Raw genomic sequence first — 12,972 nt, 5'->3', positions numbered from 1 at the left:
AGGATCAGCAATCGTCGACGATCGCGTCCTGCGTGTTGTTTTCTTGACGCGCCTCGCCTCGCCTCTTGCATCTAAACACACCCAACCGTGCAGCTCGCGAGCCCACTCGACTGAACCCCTTCGGATCACCTTCGAGGCCCGCCATCGACCACCCGCCTTCTCCGTGAGAACTGAAAATTCGCTCTTGTGCAATTTTCGTCCTCACTTCCGGCATCGTCACCCAGCTGCCCATTCTCCTAGGTTATGGACGGCTCCCACTACCCCTCTAATGTCATAGGCACATCGGCACCTAGCTATCCGTCGCCAGCAGCAATCTCACCTCATCAACTCCAGAACGGTCACCTGCCTCCTCACACTCTGCCGCCTCTACAGCCCCAGAATCCGGCCATGCAGTCCATCTACGGTAGTCACCCTCACACCCCTCGCACCCCGGGCACTTCGGGTCCTCCCACCCCGACCAACAACATGAGCAGCTATCCTCCTCCCCCCCAGAATAACAATCGGGGTGGATACCAGCAGATGATGCCCAACCCTTACCCGCAGTCGCACCAGGGCTATGGTACTTCGGCTTCCATGATGCCGCAGTCCTCGGTTGCACAGTCCCACCCGCAGCCTATTGCGCCGGCGCCGGCAACCCGCCCGCCCGTCCTGCGCCCCATGCCGGCCGGTGGGGTCATGCCCCAGTCCGGCCTGTCCTCGCCCTACGGACAGAGCCCCCTCATGCCGCACCAGCAGTCCATCCTGCAGCAGGAGGCTGATCAGCCAACTCACGTCGTTGGCTCCCAGGGTCGCCGCGGCATCCTTCCGAGCGCTCCTGGCCGGCCTGCCGCCCCGACTGGCCCCGGCGCCGGCAAGAGCACTGTGATCCCCCAGAAGGATGCGGACGGCAAATTCCCCTGCCCCCACTGCACCAAGACCTACCTCCACGCAAAGCATCTCAAGCGCCATCTCCTTCGCCGTAAGTAACCACTAACCTGAACATGGTGGATAGATCAGTGTAGCTGACCAGATCGTGGCAGACACCGGTGACCGCCCATACATGTGCGTGTTGTGCCGGGATACGTTTTCTCGTAGTGATATCCTCAAGCGACACTTCCAGAAGTGCTCGATTCGACGAGGCAATCCTACTGGGGCGAGCCATCTGTCTCACCCTTCTGCTCACGTTAAGAAGCACCAGGCTGCCCAGGCCAAGGCCGCGGCCGACGGTGAACTGAACCAGATCAACGGCATGAACAGCATGCAAGGCAACGGCATGCAAGGCGACAACGTCGTGCACCCCTTCGGCATGGTCCCCATGTCTGACGGTATGCCCAACATGAGCAACGACCAGAGCCAGCTGTCGCGATCCAGCAGCATCAGCCGCATGGATGACAACAACCGCGACCGACGAAGCATGACTGGCGGAGGCTCGGTCTATGGTAATGATGTTCAGAGCTCCATGGCTTCCAACATCAACCCTCAGTTGGCCAACTACAACATGCCCCAGAGCCAGAACGGCATGCAGATGTTCGCTGGGTCGAATTCAAACCAACAGAACCTTGATTGGTCCATGTTCCAGGCTGGTGCGCAAGATACCTACAACGCAAACTCATTTCAACCTCCTAATCTTGGGCAGACGCAGGTCGGAACGAAACCAGAACATCATAATCTCGACGCCGCGAGAGCCGCCGTGAACGACATGAACGACCGATCGCTTTTCTTTTCCAATTGGATCACCACACCCACGATTCAAGATCCGTACCAGTATATTTCGAACCAGATACATACCTTCTTCCACCCTCCTGGGACCGTCATCACCAACCAAACGGCTGGTGTCACCGCCTTCTTTTCGCCAACCAATATCAAAGACTTCCTCGAGCATTATAGTCACTACCATTGTCACTTTGCATTCCTGCATATTCCAACTTTCCGCATTTTGGAGGCTTACACTGGCCTTCTCGCCAGTATGTGCTGTGCTGGGGCGTGCTACTCAAGTCGCGCGTCACCCGAACAGGTTCGCGAGTCCATGAATTTCTTGAAGATAGCCCTCGAGCGCGACTCCAATCTGTTTTCCGGTAGCGCCATGTCCGACACCAAACCCAGCGCAGATACCTCAAGCGCTGCCAAGGGAGAGATAGAGAAATTGCAGGCTCTCGTGCTCATGTCACAGCTCCTGGTCTGGAATGGGACGCCAATGCAGCGCGACAGTGCCAGGCGCCTATTTCCCCAGGTTGCCGACATTGCCCGCAAGCTCGGTCTTTTGCAAGTGTCTTCTTCGCCAGACTTGTACAGTGTTCTGCATCAGCCGAATCTCGCACTTTCAAGTGTCACTCCCGACAACTTTGACTGGCATGTCTGGATTCGCCAGGAAAGCCGTATCAGGCTAATGTACATGCTGTATCTGTCCGACGTCGCGTATGGGCTTTACTTCAACTTGGACGCACAATTCAGCAATTCGGAGATGCACATCCCTTTGCCCTCCGACGATGCTGCTTGGGAGGCATCTACGTCAACTGAGTGTGCAGAAGCCCTTCATCTATACGGATCTGAAGCTGCAAGACTACGGAACCCAGACGGGTCCCAGCGAAGCAAACAACCGGAGCTCAACTTGGCCATGCGGGCACTATATCATGAGTCTTACCAGATTCACCCTGGCAGCACAAATCTTTACGGAAAGTTCATTCTCATCCATGCATTGTTGGCCCAGATTCGCCGTGCGCAGCTAGAAGGCAGCTCAGTCAACATTAGCCGGTCGGCCACGCCCCTATCGCAAAGTGATTGGGCCTACAAAATGGAAGCGAATGTCAATGGTAGTGCAAACAACAGCGGGCGAGCGACTCCTGTTCCCGGTCAGCCGCCGCTCATCTCCTCACAAGTCTACAAGTCCATCTGCGTTGCCCTCGACAAATTCAAATCCAACTGGGATATGGACATGGCGATTCAGTTCCCGCCTACCTTCTCAAACTCAAGGCGCTACGGCTTTTCACGCGACGGCATCCACTTCTATTACCTCGCCAAGTGGTTGTTGAAATCAACTGACGCGAACGACCTGCGCGCGTCTGCCGATCGTCGGTTTGCGCAAGTCATTCAGTTCCTCAAGAACGTGAAGACTTGGGTTCTGGAAGATGGCGCCAAACGTGGCGAGGAACTGGGGTCCGTAGGCGAGATTGACCATGCATACGGCGTTACGGACCTGACACTCAACATGGCCGATTTGTTCAAGCCCCTCCCCCAGGTTGTTCAGTCACCTCACATGCCTACAATCAAGACGGATATCTGAACGTGGTGGTGTTTTCTTCTTTGGTCAAAACGATAAATCTTCATTGCATCGGCGGCGTTGTTCTTAGTTTCCTTATGTCATTTTCCCATTTTCACATTTCTCAAAAAGTTGCGATTCCCCATCCTTGCATCGGACTGGCATGACGGCGGCACCTCTGATTTGCATTTCCCGGGGTTGGTTGCGAACGACTTTTTCTTAGACCGGCTTGGCTTCTTTTGCATTAGATCCCACAAATAGACTAGGAATGGAGGCATGTGGCGGCCTCTCAGCGAGATGGTTCATGATGACTATGACCAGGCAAGACATTGATTGTACTGGTGGGGCGAAGGGATACTTTTCACATCCTTTGGTAGTTTGAGAAATAGTATCCTGCATTGGTGTATCGTGGTTTGTCTCCAGTGTTATAGTGTGCGCGAGTTGAGATGTGAATAAAGTGGATCTACATATAACAGAAATGTGCTGTCTCGCTATTCCTTTTTGCTAATTAAAGGGAACGTTTCGCCCCCGACTTTCATGTTCGTGGCTTTAACGTACGAGATCGCGGTGACCATAATTGCCAATGTGAAGGATGAAAAGTGCCCGGTCTTTGGTGCCAGTTTGACCTTATGAATATGATTTAGTTGCAGTCAGGTCGGGGACTGACACCTAGGGCCAAAGGAATCTACCGTAAGATCTCCAATCTGCGAGGAGTATTCCCAGCTTCAAGGTAAGCAAGGCACGACATCACATACTGTATTATTGATCTCTTTGTGTCTTGGTTCTGAAGATGTCTATCAACCTTGGCTCTACGTTCCTCCACCTACCAGTGAGCAGCAGTCGACAACTTTTCTGGCTTCCGATTGATCATAGGTGTGGATGTGCTCTGAGCCTCACCTTGCTGTACATGTTATTTTTTGGTGTACAATGGAACCATCATGCGAGTCTGGCTCCAAATATGAAACTCAGATTTGAGTGGCCCCCAAATGACACCGGCCAGCCGACTAAAGTGGGTTCCAGCAAGTCCAGGTGCATATTTCTGCTTGGTGGTTCACCCTGTGATAGCTAGTGGCGCCCGATCGCAGGATTGAGTTGTCAAGGTGACTGCAGGGTCATGTTCAAGTCGCGGCTGAATGTTGTCCTCAATACATGGCCTAACCTAGTCTAGTTTCAGGAACCTGTAATCCATTATCTAGGTTGGCTGGCGTGAAGAGGGTAGTAGATTGCTCCTTCATCAAGGATATCTGAATACGCGCTGTGCCTACGATAAGTATAACCTCATGAGTGCCATATGTTATCGAGCAACGATCGATCGTAGCCTTTGCGTGGTAGAACCAAACGTCGTGTTAGGGATTAGAGGTCTAGATCGTTGGCGTCCTGCCTTCTTGGTGGCGGAGAGATCTGATTCAGACGTATTCGCTCATAGCCACTTTGGAGTGATTTTCGTATTCATTCGATATACTACAAGTATTATGACTAAGTTTATCTAAATTATTGATAGTGGGGGAAAATATATATTCAGCTGTGCACCGTGTTTAGAGTGTTGGCAAGTGTTTTCGCTCGGGGATTGGTAAGTTGCTTGCTTAGTTTTATAGTATAAATGCACCGCAGGCGCGGTCATCATCGGGCAACGTATCAGTAGTGTACGACAGCAAGTCTTGTTACTTGTGCTCGCGTGTATGGCTCGCGGCAAGATCTTCAGGTCGATAACGGGCCAAGTTAGTGGTTGTGACCCTTGAGGTAATTATGTTTGTTTCGCTCTGCAGTGTGAACGACCAAAGTTACAGAAGGGCAATTCTCAAGTGCACCTTCTCCCATCAAACCTGTCATATGTTTCGATTCAGTCGGACAACCTAGTCAATATACGGCAACCCAGATCAGACAATGAAAATTTCTATGCTAAAGCCGGGCGGCAGTGTCGGACTCTGGGAAGAAGTTCCAGCATGTACCAGATTCAAAGCCCGAGATGGTAACAATGACATCGTGAGAAAGCTGGATGACAATGAGTAGTGATATTTATACGAGAGGAAGTATGACAACCACTAGCATGGCCACTACAGGAGTCGTGAAATAGTCCAGTGCAAGAGATATACATGGTGCTGAAGGTAGGCATGCATGGGCATAGCACGAGACAGACAGACAGAACCAGCATCCAGCTAGATCCATCTGTCTCTTCCAGCTCCAGAAGTACATCCCACCCACGGCATGCATCACTGGTATATTGCGCCCGTCGGGGTGAAGTTTGACATAACCAATCCTACTTGTTCTCGCCCACAGGACCTATGACACTCATTCAGCGGCCAGAGCTGGTCGGGCCTGTCAAGTAGTCTCATTCTTAAATACATCACGCAGCTTAATGTGTACTGGTTAATGTGAGAGAACAGGAGATTATCTTATCTTGACCAAAGTCTAGTGACGCAGAAGCATGACAAGGACCTGCAAAGTAGGAATGTGCACTACAGGACTTTACTGTGGTAATTCAAGTCGACCCTTGACCAAGAATAGATGCCATTCAAACTATTGGAACTATGCTCGTATGCACCTATTTCAAAGCCGAGTTGCCATAGTGTGCGGGCTATCACTCTCCTATCCCCCCTGGTACCGCATAAGCGTAAGCGAGCGCCAACTATATACGAAGTGCATGCAGATCAGGCGCCTTGGCGTTAAGTATAGCTTGGATCGGGCAGTAATCATGCTCGGGCCGCAGCACGGCGTCTGCTGCATGGCGCATGGCCTAGCTACCATATTCTGCAGTAGCGAACCCGAGACGTGGAATGGGATGGACGGCAGTCATTTTTGCAGAACTCATAGGCATTGATCGTACGTTGTTGAACTATCCTTACACTACCGATCGATCATACGTGATCATTAGCCGTCCACATGACCAGGCTTGTCCAGCTTACGCGAGACAGCGTCGTGAATGAGGAGACTGAGAATGGTTCATTTGCTGCAACGGATGACGGTAGAGTTCAAACTCATGTCACCATACTCGTGGTATCAGGCACATTGCCCGCGTGATGCACACGACTGTTCGCGTGGGATGAGATGCTGTTTGCCAAACGTGGGCTTACACACCGCCCCTCCTTCTCCCGGCAGTCTATGTGGGCTGGCTGGATGGGGGCGCACTGAGCGAGTCCCCGGACGCACCAGCTCACCGATCTTTGCCTTTGTCCACCGTGACCACTCTCGGCGCAAGCTGACTGAGAGCAGCCTTGTCCTCGTCGCTAGCCTTGAGACCAAACCTCTCTTCGGCGCGGTCGGATAGCTGCAGACCAATGACGCCCCAGGCCAGGAGACCGACACCTACCCCGAGACGCATGCGCGGGGACAGGTTCCGGAAAGATCTGACGCATGGCTTTTAGAACCCACCCGCCGTCACACATTCTAGAAGGTGCAGGATGTGGATACTCACTGGAACACCGACATCTGTGCCGTGTCTATACCCAGGTAGTCTATAGCTCGAGGTGGGTTGTGATGTGTTGGCGTGTGGTTCGCGACGAAGCTGTTACGGACATGGGGGAGGCAGAAAAGTGAAGTTCGGGAGAGACGACAGCGACAACCCCCTTCTTCTTTGTCCCCCAGGTTTGGTTAGCTGAGCTGGCTGGCGGAGACGGGATTCTGGAGAGTCGGTGTGACAGAGGCCCTGGAGTTTGGTTCAGTCGTGTGCGACCTGGTCGCTGTTCCCCTGGCCTGGCCGTCAATCACTGCGCTTTTGCCCTCGCCCTTTGCTTTTTGGGCCTGGATATGGACTTTTACTGAGTCGGATCCCAACAGATGCATGCAGTGCAGATTGTGCCTCCAGCGATAAGCAACGGAAGCCAGACAAGCAGAGAGCCCTGGGGCCAGTGATGAGAGGGCGCGCCACTCGGACCGGACGGACGGGCTCCTCTAGCCTAGGTACCTAGGGCCAGCCTGCAGGTGCTGGCACTTCACTCTCGTTATCCAGGTACCTGTGGAGCTATCTAGCTCCCCTTCGATAGCGCACCCTCCCAGCACGCTGTCAGCCAGTGACGCCTCGAAGCCCGCTGGAACGCCCTGGGAATCTCCAGGTGTGGCGGGGGCCGCGTGCTCGTTGGCAGCCAATGCAGGTACCTGGACAGGTACCTTTTCACTGTCGGGTCGCTGTCACTGCCTAGCACTGGGGCTACCTTTAGGTATGCTCTCTCTCCATGTTCCCCCCCGGGGGTCGCGCAGATCTGCCCAGTAGCGCACCCTTGCCACGTCAAGGTAGCTCCGTATTATGCTCCGGTGTCATTTTGTATCTGCATACAAACCTCTTACCGCCTTACCGCTCCCAAGCCGACTATCCCAACTTACAGGCCTCTTTTTGATGAGAGGGAAAGGTTAGGCCCTGCTGGCGTCCGTACAGAACCCAGCAGAAAGTTGTATGCGTGTCTCACCCTCACCGATACTTGAGCTGCGCTTTTCGGACTGCTAGAGGCTCGTTGCAGAACATGCAGCCGCATCCTCGCCGGTCTCTTTAAAACGTACCCGGTCCCGCCACTTTGCCTCCTATTGCCTCTGCTGACCCTTTTCACCAGACAAAGTCGACCTTTTGGCAACCCTGCCATTTGTCGAGGAGGACTCGCCGGATCTCATTCTTTGGCCACCGCCCGTGTTGTGTTGGACTGAATCACCTATCCTGTTTTAATTTCACCTCCCCCGGACAGGTTCCTGTTGGGAGGCCCATCCCGCCTTTTGCATATGCCGGCCGCCCGACTCTCGTGCACTTCATGGACGCCCTGCCCGTCGAGCTCCTGAGGCTCATCTTTGCTCACTGCGACCGTGCCGCCGTCAGAGACCTCCGCGAGGTCTGTCGAGCCTTTGCCAACGTCGGATATGAGTATATGCTGCCGCCCAAGTTCACCATCCTTGGCTTCAGGAACGACATTGACCGGCTTCGCAACATCGCCTTGCACCCCCAGCTGAGGGAATACATCGAGTCTGTCGTCATCAACTTCTCGGACGTGGACGAATATGATGCCAGACACACCGCTTGGTTGCAACTCTTCGCCCAACTGCCGGAAGACCGTCAACTAACCTTGAGCAGTGCATGGGGGGAGTTTCCCAAGATCACAGCGAGTCGCAAGGTGCTGGGCCAGTTTCACCTGAGGGCCGATGATTTGCGACAAGCCTTCCGGGGCCTACCCAACTTAACAGAGGTCGACGTTACCTTCACGCAATGTCCGGTGGATAACGAGGTTTTGCGAGATGTCTACGACGTACCTAGCTGCCGCAGAATGGACCGTACGGTCGCCTGTAACAACCTGAACGCCGTCATCTCTTCCCTACAAGGCGTCGAGCTGTCTTCATTCTCGGTTGACCGGTTCCCGCTGGAGATTCTTAGGATACCAGACTTCCGCAGGCACTGGTTCGCTCACGCCCAAGTACTCAACAGCCTCACCCGTCTGGATCTGACGCTGGATCCATCCGGTTTGCAAGGACCTGCTTCCGTCAGGAAGGCCGTCAACGGACTGAGTTACTTGCTACAGCGACCGGCCGAGCTGCGTTGCCTCAAGATCGCGTTTCACCCTTACTCGAGTCCAGACTCGAAATTTGGCCTCTCGCTTCGAGAGTTGTTGAATGGGTTCACGTACCGCCAACTTACCGACCTGACTTTGGCTGGCATCTCGTGCGACGAAGACGACCTGAAAGACTTCATTGCGCGGCATGGGGCTACGTTGCGCCGGCTTCGCTTGGGTGGCCGTGGGTTGGCGAAGCCATACCAAGCCTCGCTGGGAGGATTGCACTTTTACGAGGGTACATTCAGATCGCTCTTTATGGGACTGCGTTCCAAGTTGACGAAACTCGAGCGTTTGCATCTTGAAGGTATCTTTGAGTGCGAGCAGCAGTTCGAAACATACAATTTCTATCCGCTGACGAACGAGAAGTGGGAGGAGGTTCCGCGCCCTGGTTGGGTTCGGCCTTCTCGTGAAACCATCAATTGCTTGCCGTTCGAGCAATTTCTGCTTTCCGGAGGGCCCTACCCAGGTGCTGCAACGGGTCAACAAAATGATTAAAACTTGTGACGGAAATAATGCGATCCGGTCGTCTAGAGTCACTTGGCACACGCCTCATACTATTTCTTCTCCAAGGGAGGGGTTTCGGCATATCATAGGACAGGTCGGGGCGTTGGCGTATACAACCTTTTCCAGAATCTTGATCTTGGTCACCACTTATACCAAGACACTCACCAGTTCTTATTTGAACATATGTAACGTATTGTCTTTGTGGTTGGTTTTGGCGCAGATTATGCAACACAGCGAAATCCTGCTTTTGGGTTGTGGCAAATTTCGTCACACAGCGTCGAGGCTCCATATTGCAGAACAGAGTGAAAACAGGATTGACCCCATGGGGATACATACTACTAGCTATAACCACCGAAGATATAAAGACTACAGAATGCAAGTCAATGAATGAGACACGCACATCCATCTGTCATTTCCCGCCATTTTACAACTCCTTGTCTCAATTGAATCTACCCTGCCTCGTGCACCGCTATTGACAGGCAACCAACTCTACAGAAGACTATCAGCATGGAGGCTTGGCAATCAATTCTCATTTCCCTTGTGATCGTATGCGCTGTCATCGCTGGCAGCTATACCGCATACGAGAAGGGACTGTTGGACCCAATTATTGAAGAAATCGGGTAGGTCGAAAGACTATGAGTTCTTAGTCTCGATGGGGTCACTAATCTGACTATTTCGTCTCAGTGTAATGATGTTCAAGGCCAAGGCCAAGGCCGAGCGCGAGAAGTACCAAGCGCAGGGCATGAAAGCAGGCGAGGACTTTGTCGACTGTAAGTAACTACGGGGTTCCAGACCAAATCCTAGATTCCATTCGCTTCTCGGCGGATCTGTTTTGGGCAGAGAAAAAAAATGCTAATTGGGTTTCTGTTCTCCCTTCCAGCCCAGCTCAAAGGAAACAAGCAAGCCGTGGATGTCATTTCGGGCCAGGGACCAATTGGAGGGCTGAAGAAGCAGCTGTGAGAGAATGGAGGATGGGCCGGATCACCGGGTTAGAGGTTCCCACTTTTCGGGATCTCGTCAAGAGTTCCTTGCCGTGACGATGCTGGGCAAGCTGGGCTCAGCTTGCCTAGGCCATGTGTTGTTGATCAAGGGTCCAGAGCCCAGACTGCCGGGCCCACTGGACTCAGCTGGCTGGATGATCTCCTACTCAAGCGTCCCGTGGTCTCCGTGTGAATAATTCGGGAGGGCCTGGGCTTGCGAGCAATGTGCGGAATTACGTTGAATTGACTAGGACAAGTCCGAGAGTTATTAAGGTTCCCAAGCATGACTTTGCTGTCTTCACTCTAGGAGGGCCAGATGCACTCGGTCCATGTACCAGTCTATGGCCCTGTCTCCATTTCGGAAATGCTCCTTGTCCTGCACCAGCCATTTCAAGGTACCCACGCGGATCGTCATTCAATAGCCGATTCTGCGGGTTTTGGAACCCCGATCAATCTGCATGAACCATGGACGACATGTTGAAGAGAAGCAAAATCAAGTGATTGGCGTCCGGGGTCAGTACTTGGAAACCCAGATCAAGCTACGTAGATCATTGCGGCAATGCCACAGAGCCATAGCCCAAAATACGAGTTCGACGTCAACTTTGTTTTTCCCCCTAGAACGGATCTCCCGAGCCCCCAGGCTTTCCCAATTCGGGTGCTGAACCTGCGTCTACGACACGCCTTCCAAGGATATCCCGGGTTCGGACAGGAACTTGCCCAACGGTGCGGAACGGGGTCTTATGGGCTACTGAAGAGCCTGATATTTCACCTGTCTAACGCCGACGGCGCGAACGGGTGAGCAGCTAGAGTGGATAAGAAGAGGGGAAAAACAAAAAAAAAGGTTCGAGAGGATTCAGACTCAAACCACGGCTACAATTCTCTTCAGTCGGATGGTTTGGAGATAGGGCGGTACCCCATCCGTGGACACTCCAAGCTTTGCGATGGACCGCCAGGGAGAGAGCGACTGAGATGACAGGCAAATTGCGCGGGGTCCTGTCGTCTGAAGACATTCGTCCTTTCTAACGTCCTGAGGCGGCCAGTGTGGATTGGTCCCATAGTTTCCGTAGGTCCAGCAATAGTCTCAGTGCACACCACATCCAGTCCAGCTGGGCGCCACGTCATTCCAGCAGTGCCGGGGCCAGGAATCTTGGAAACGAACGCCTCCGCAAGCGAGCCCAGCGCGAGGAATCAGCAGCGGGTAGTGTACATAGTAGCGAGTGGATGACGATGGGAGCCCCGGCCGCCCGACTTGCAGCAACGTACTTAGAGAGGTAACTAACGTTGGTAGTAGGTGTTGCATTGCTGCACGGCTGCTGGCCCCAATGCAGGCGGCCATAAGCTGTGCATCTCGCAGGAACCACTGAGCGCGCAGGGACTAGAGCACGACTAATGGCCCCCCCAAAACACACACTAAGTCATGCACGGCGAAGATGAAGGATTCAGGACTCAGACACTTTTGTGATTTGGGGGAAGGGCAAGAAGGGTCGAGGGCGTGGGACTTGGGCGCGGACGACAGTCGAGGAGATGGCCGAGTTGATGGGCACCCACACGATTGGTGCAGTTTCAGCAGAAGAAAGCAGCCCTCGACTTACTAGTTCGCACTCGGACGGACGAGCGCTCCCTGGGAAGAGACTTTCGACGGTGGAGAAGATGGGAAATCTTGAGGCTTCATGGGCCATCCCAGATGCAAACGTAAAAGACCACGCCGTCCTGCCCGGGTGCGACCTGTGCGACCGTGTAAGATGGAGGCTTGACAGCCTTGCCGCAGCTTGGGGCCGGGCTCGCAGTTGATAGATAATAAGTGAAAACCTGCTCCTGTGCAATCTCAACGAATGGGCATCTGCGTCTCTGCGTTGCTTTGCTTATTATTACCGCGATTACGGTGATATCCATCCATCCATCGACTTGTCGCAGCATAGCACAGCACACTTTCCCATTATCTACACCCATCGTTGCTTCTTCGCTCGGCTGGCGGCGTCCCCTTGTCTCTCTACCTGATACAGTTTATCCCCAAACGAGTGTATTGCTCGCCGTCCGTCGTCTCGCCCGTTGCCAATTGGACCAGTCCAACTCTCTTGCTCTTCCTCGCCCGTCCCCCGCACCGGCACACGAGAAGCCCAGTTCGCCCAGGGGGGTCCCCCTCTCATTTGATCATCGTACCTTAATCGCCCTCGTGCCTGGATTCAATCAATAACCTCGTCGCTATTGGAGCTACGAGTCCACGACCCGTGCTGGCCCCAACTGGCCCCGACTGGCCCCCCGGACGAGTGCACACCCTCTTTGCACCTTTTCCGGTCAAGTGTGCCCCCAGGCGTGCGAGCCGGCAGCGCCACATGCGGTTTGCCTTTGGTAGCATTGCAGCTGGGCAGGGCAGCAGCCTTGGATGCCGGGGCCGTGAATGAGTCGGACCCAAACGTCACCATCCCAGGAATTTGCACTCCGCTTTAATAATTAGGCCCCCCTCCCTCCAATCTGACCCTCGCGATCGGGTGCTGCGCCCGTCGTCTCGTCTGGACTCGACTCGACTCGACTCTTGTAAGCCGCCCTACGCCTTTTTCCTCGACCAAGGTTGTGGAGGCCGGAGAGCGCCTTGCAACAACCAAAAGTCAACAGAGAGGCCACTGTCACGCACCGAGCTGGCCGGTTTGCATTCCGTCGGGCGTCTTACACCAAACTCCCCGAGCGAATGAGTGCACCCCTTCAGAGGCGATAGACCTGCACCTGCAAT

At 53.8% G+C, this 12,972-nt stretch overlaps 4 protein-coding genes across 4 annotated transcripts; 3 read left to right on the top strand and 1 right to left on the bottom strand.

The window, feature by feature from the left end:
• Positions 1–243: 243 nt before the first annotated feature.
• On the top strand, positions 244–3,259 carry JN550_000857 (uncharacterized protein; the record flags this gene model as incomplete). The annotated part of the gene is made up of 2 exons (XM_049320551.1): positions 244–958; positions 1,020–3,259. The coding sequence occupies 2 exons, from the start codon at positions 244–246 to the stop codon at positions 3,257–3,259; spliced, it is 2,955 nt and encodes a 984-aa protein (XP_049176763.1).
• Positions 3,260–6,386: 3,127 nt separating this feature from the next.
• On the bottom strand, positions 6,387–6,661 carry JN550_000856 (uncharacterized protein; the record flags this gene model as incomplete). The annotated part of the gene is made up of 2 exons (XM_049320541.1): positions 6,387–6,579; positions 6,648–6,661. The coding sequence occupies 2 exons, from the start codon at positions 6,659–6,661 to the stop codon at positions 6,387–6,389; spliced, it is 207 nt and encodes a 68-aa protein (XP_049176762.1).
• A 1,307-nt stretch (positions 6,662–7,968) lies between these two features.
• Positions 7,969–9,255, top strand: JN550_000855 (uncharacterized protein; the record flags this gene model as incomplete). Its single annotated transcript, XM_049320530.1, has 1 exon — positions 7,969–9,255. The coding sequence occupies one exon, from the start codon at positions 7,969–7,971 to the stop codon at positions 9,253–9,255; it is 1,287 nt and encodes a 428-aa protein (XP_049176761.1).
• A 516-nt stretch (positions 9,256–9,771) lies between these two features.
• On the top strand, positions 9,772–10,224 carry JN550_000854 (uncharacterized protein; the record flags this gene model as incomplete). Its single annotated transcript, XM_049320518.1, has 3 exons — positions 9,772–9,884; positions 9,949–10,034; positions 10,145–10,224. The coding sequence occupies 3 exons, from the start codon at positions 9,772–9,774 to the stop codon at positions 10,222–10,224; spliced, it is 279 nt and encodes a 92-aa protein (XP_049176760.1).
• Between the last annotated feature and the right edge of the window lie 2,748 nt (positions 10,225–12,972).

This window comes from Neoarthrinium moseri, assembly GCF_022829205.1.
Source record: "Neoarthrinium moseri strain CBS 164.80 chromosome Unknown scaffold2_Wmoseri_CBS_16480, whole genome shotgun sequence".
NCBI lineage: Eukaryota > Fungi > Ascomycota > Sordariomycetes > Amphisphaeriales > Apiosporaceae > Neoarthrinium > Neoarthrinium moseri.
This window is presented reverse-complemented; position numbering and strand designations above follow the sequence as displayed.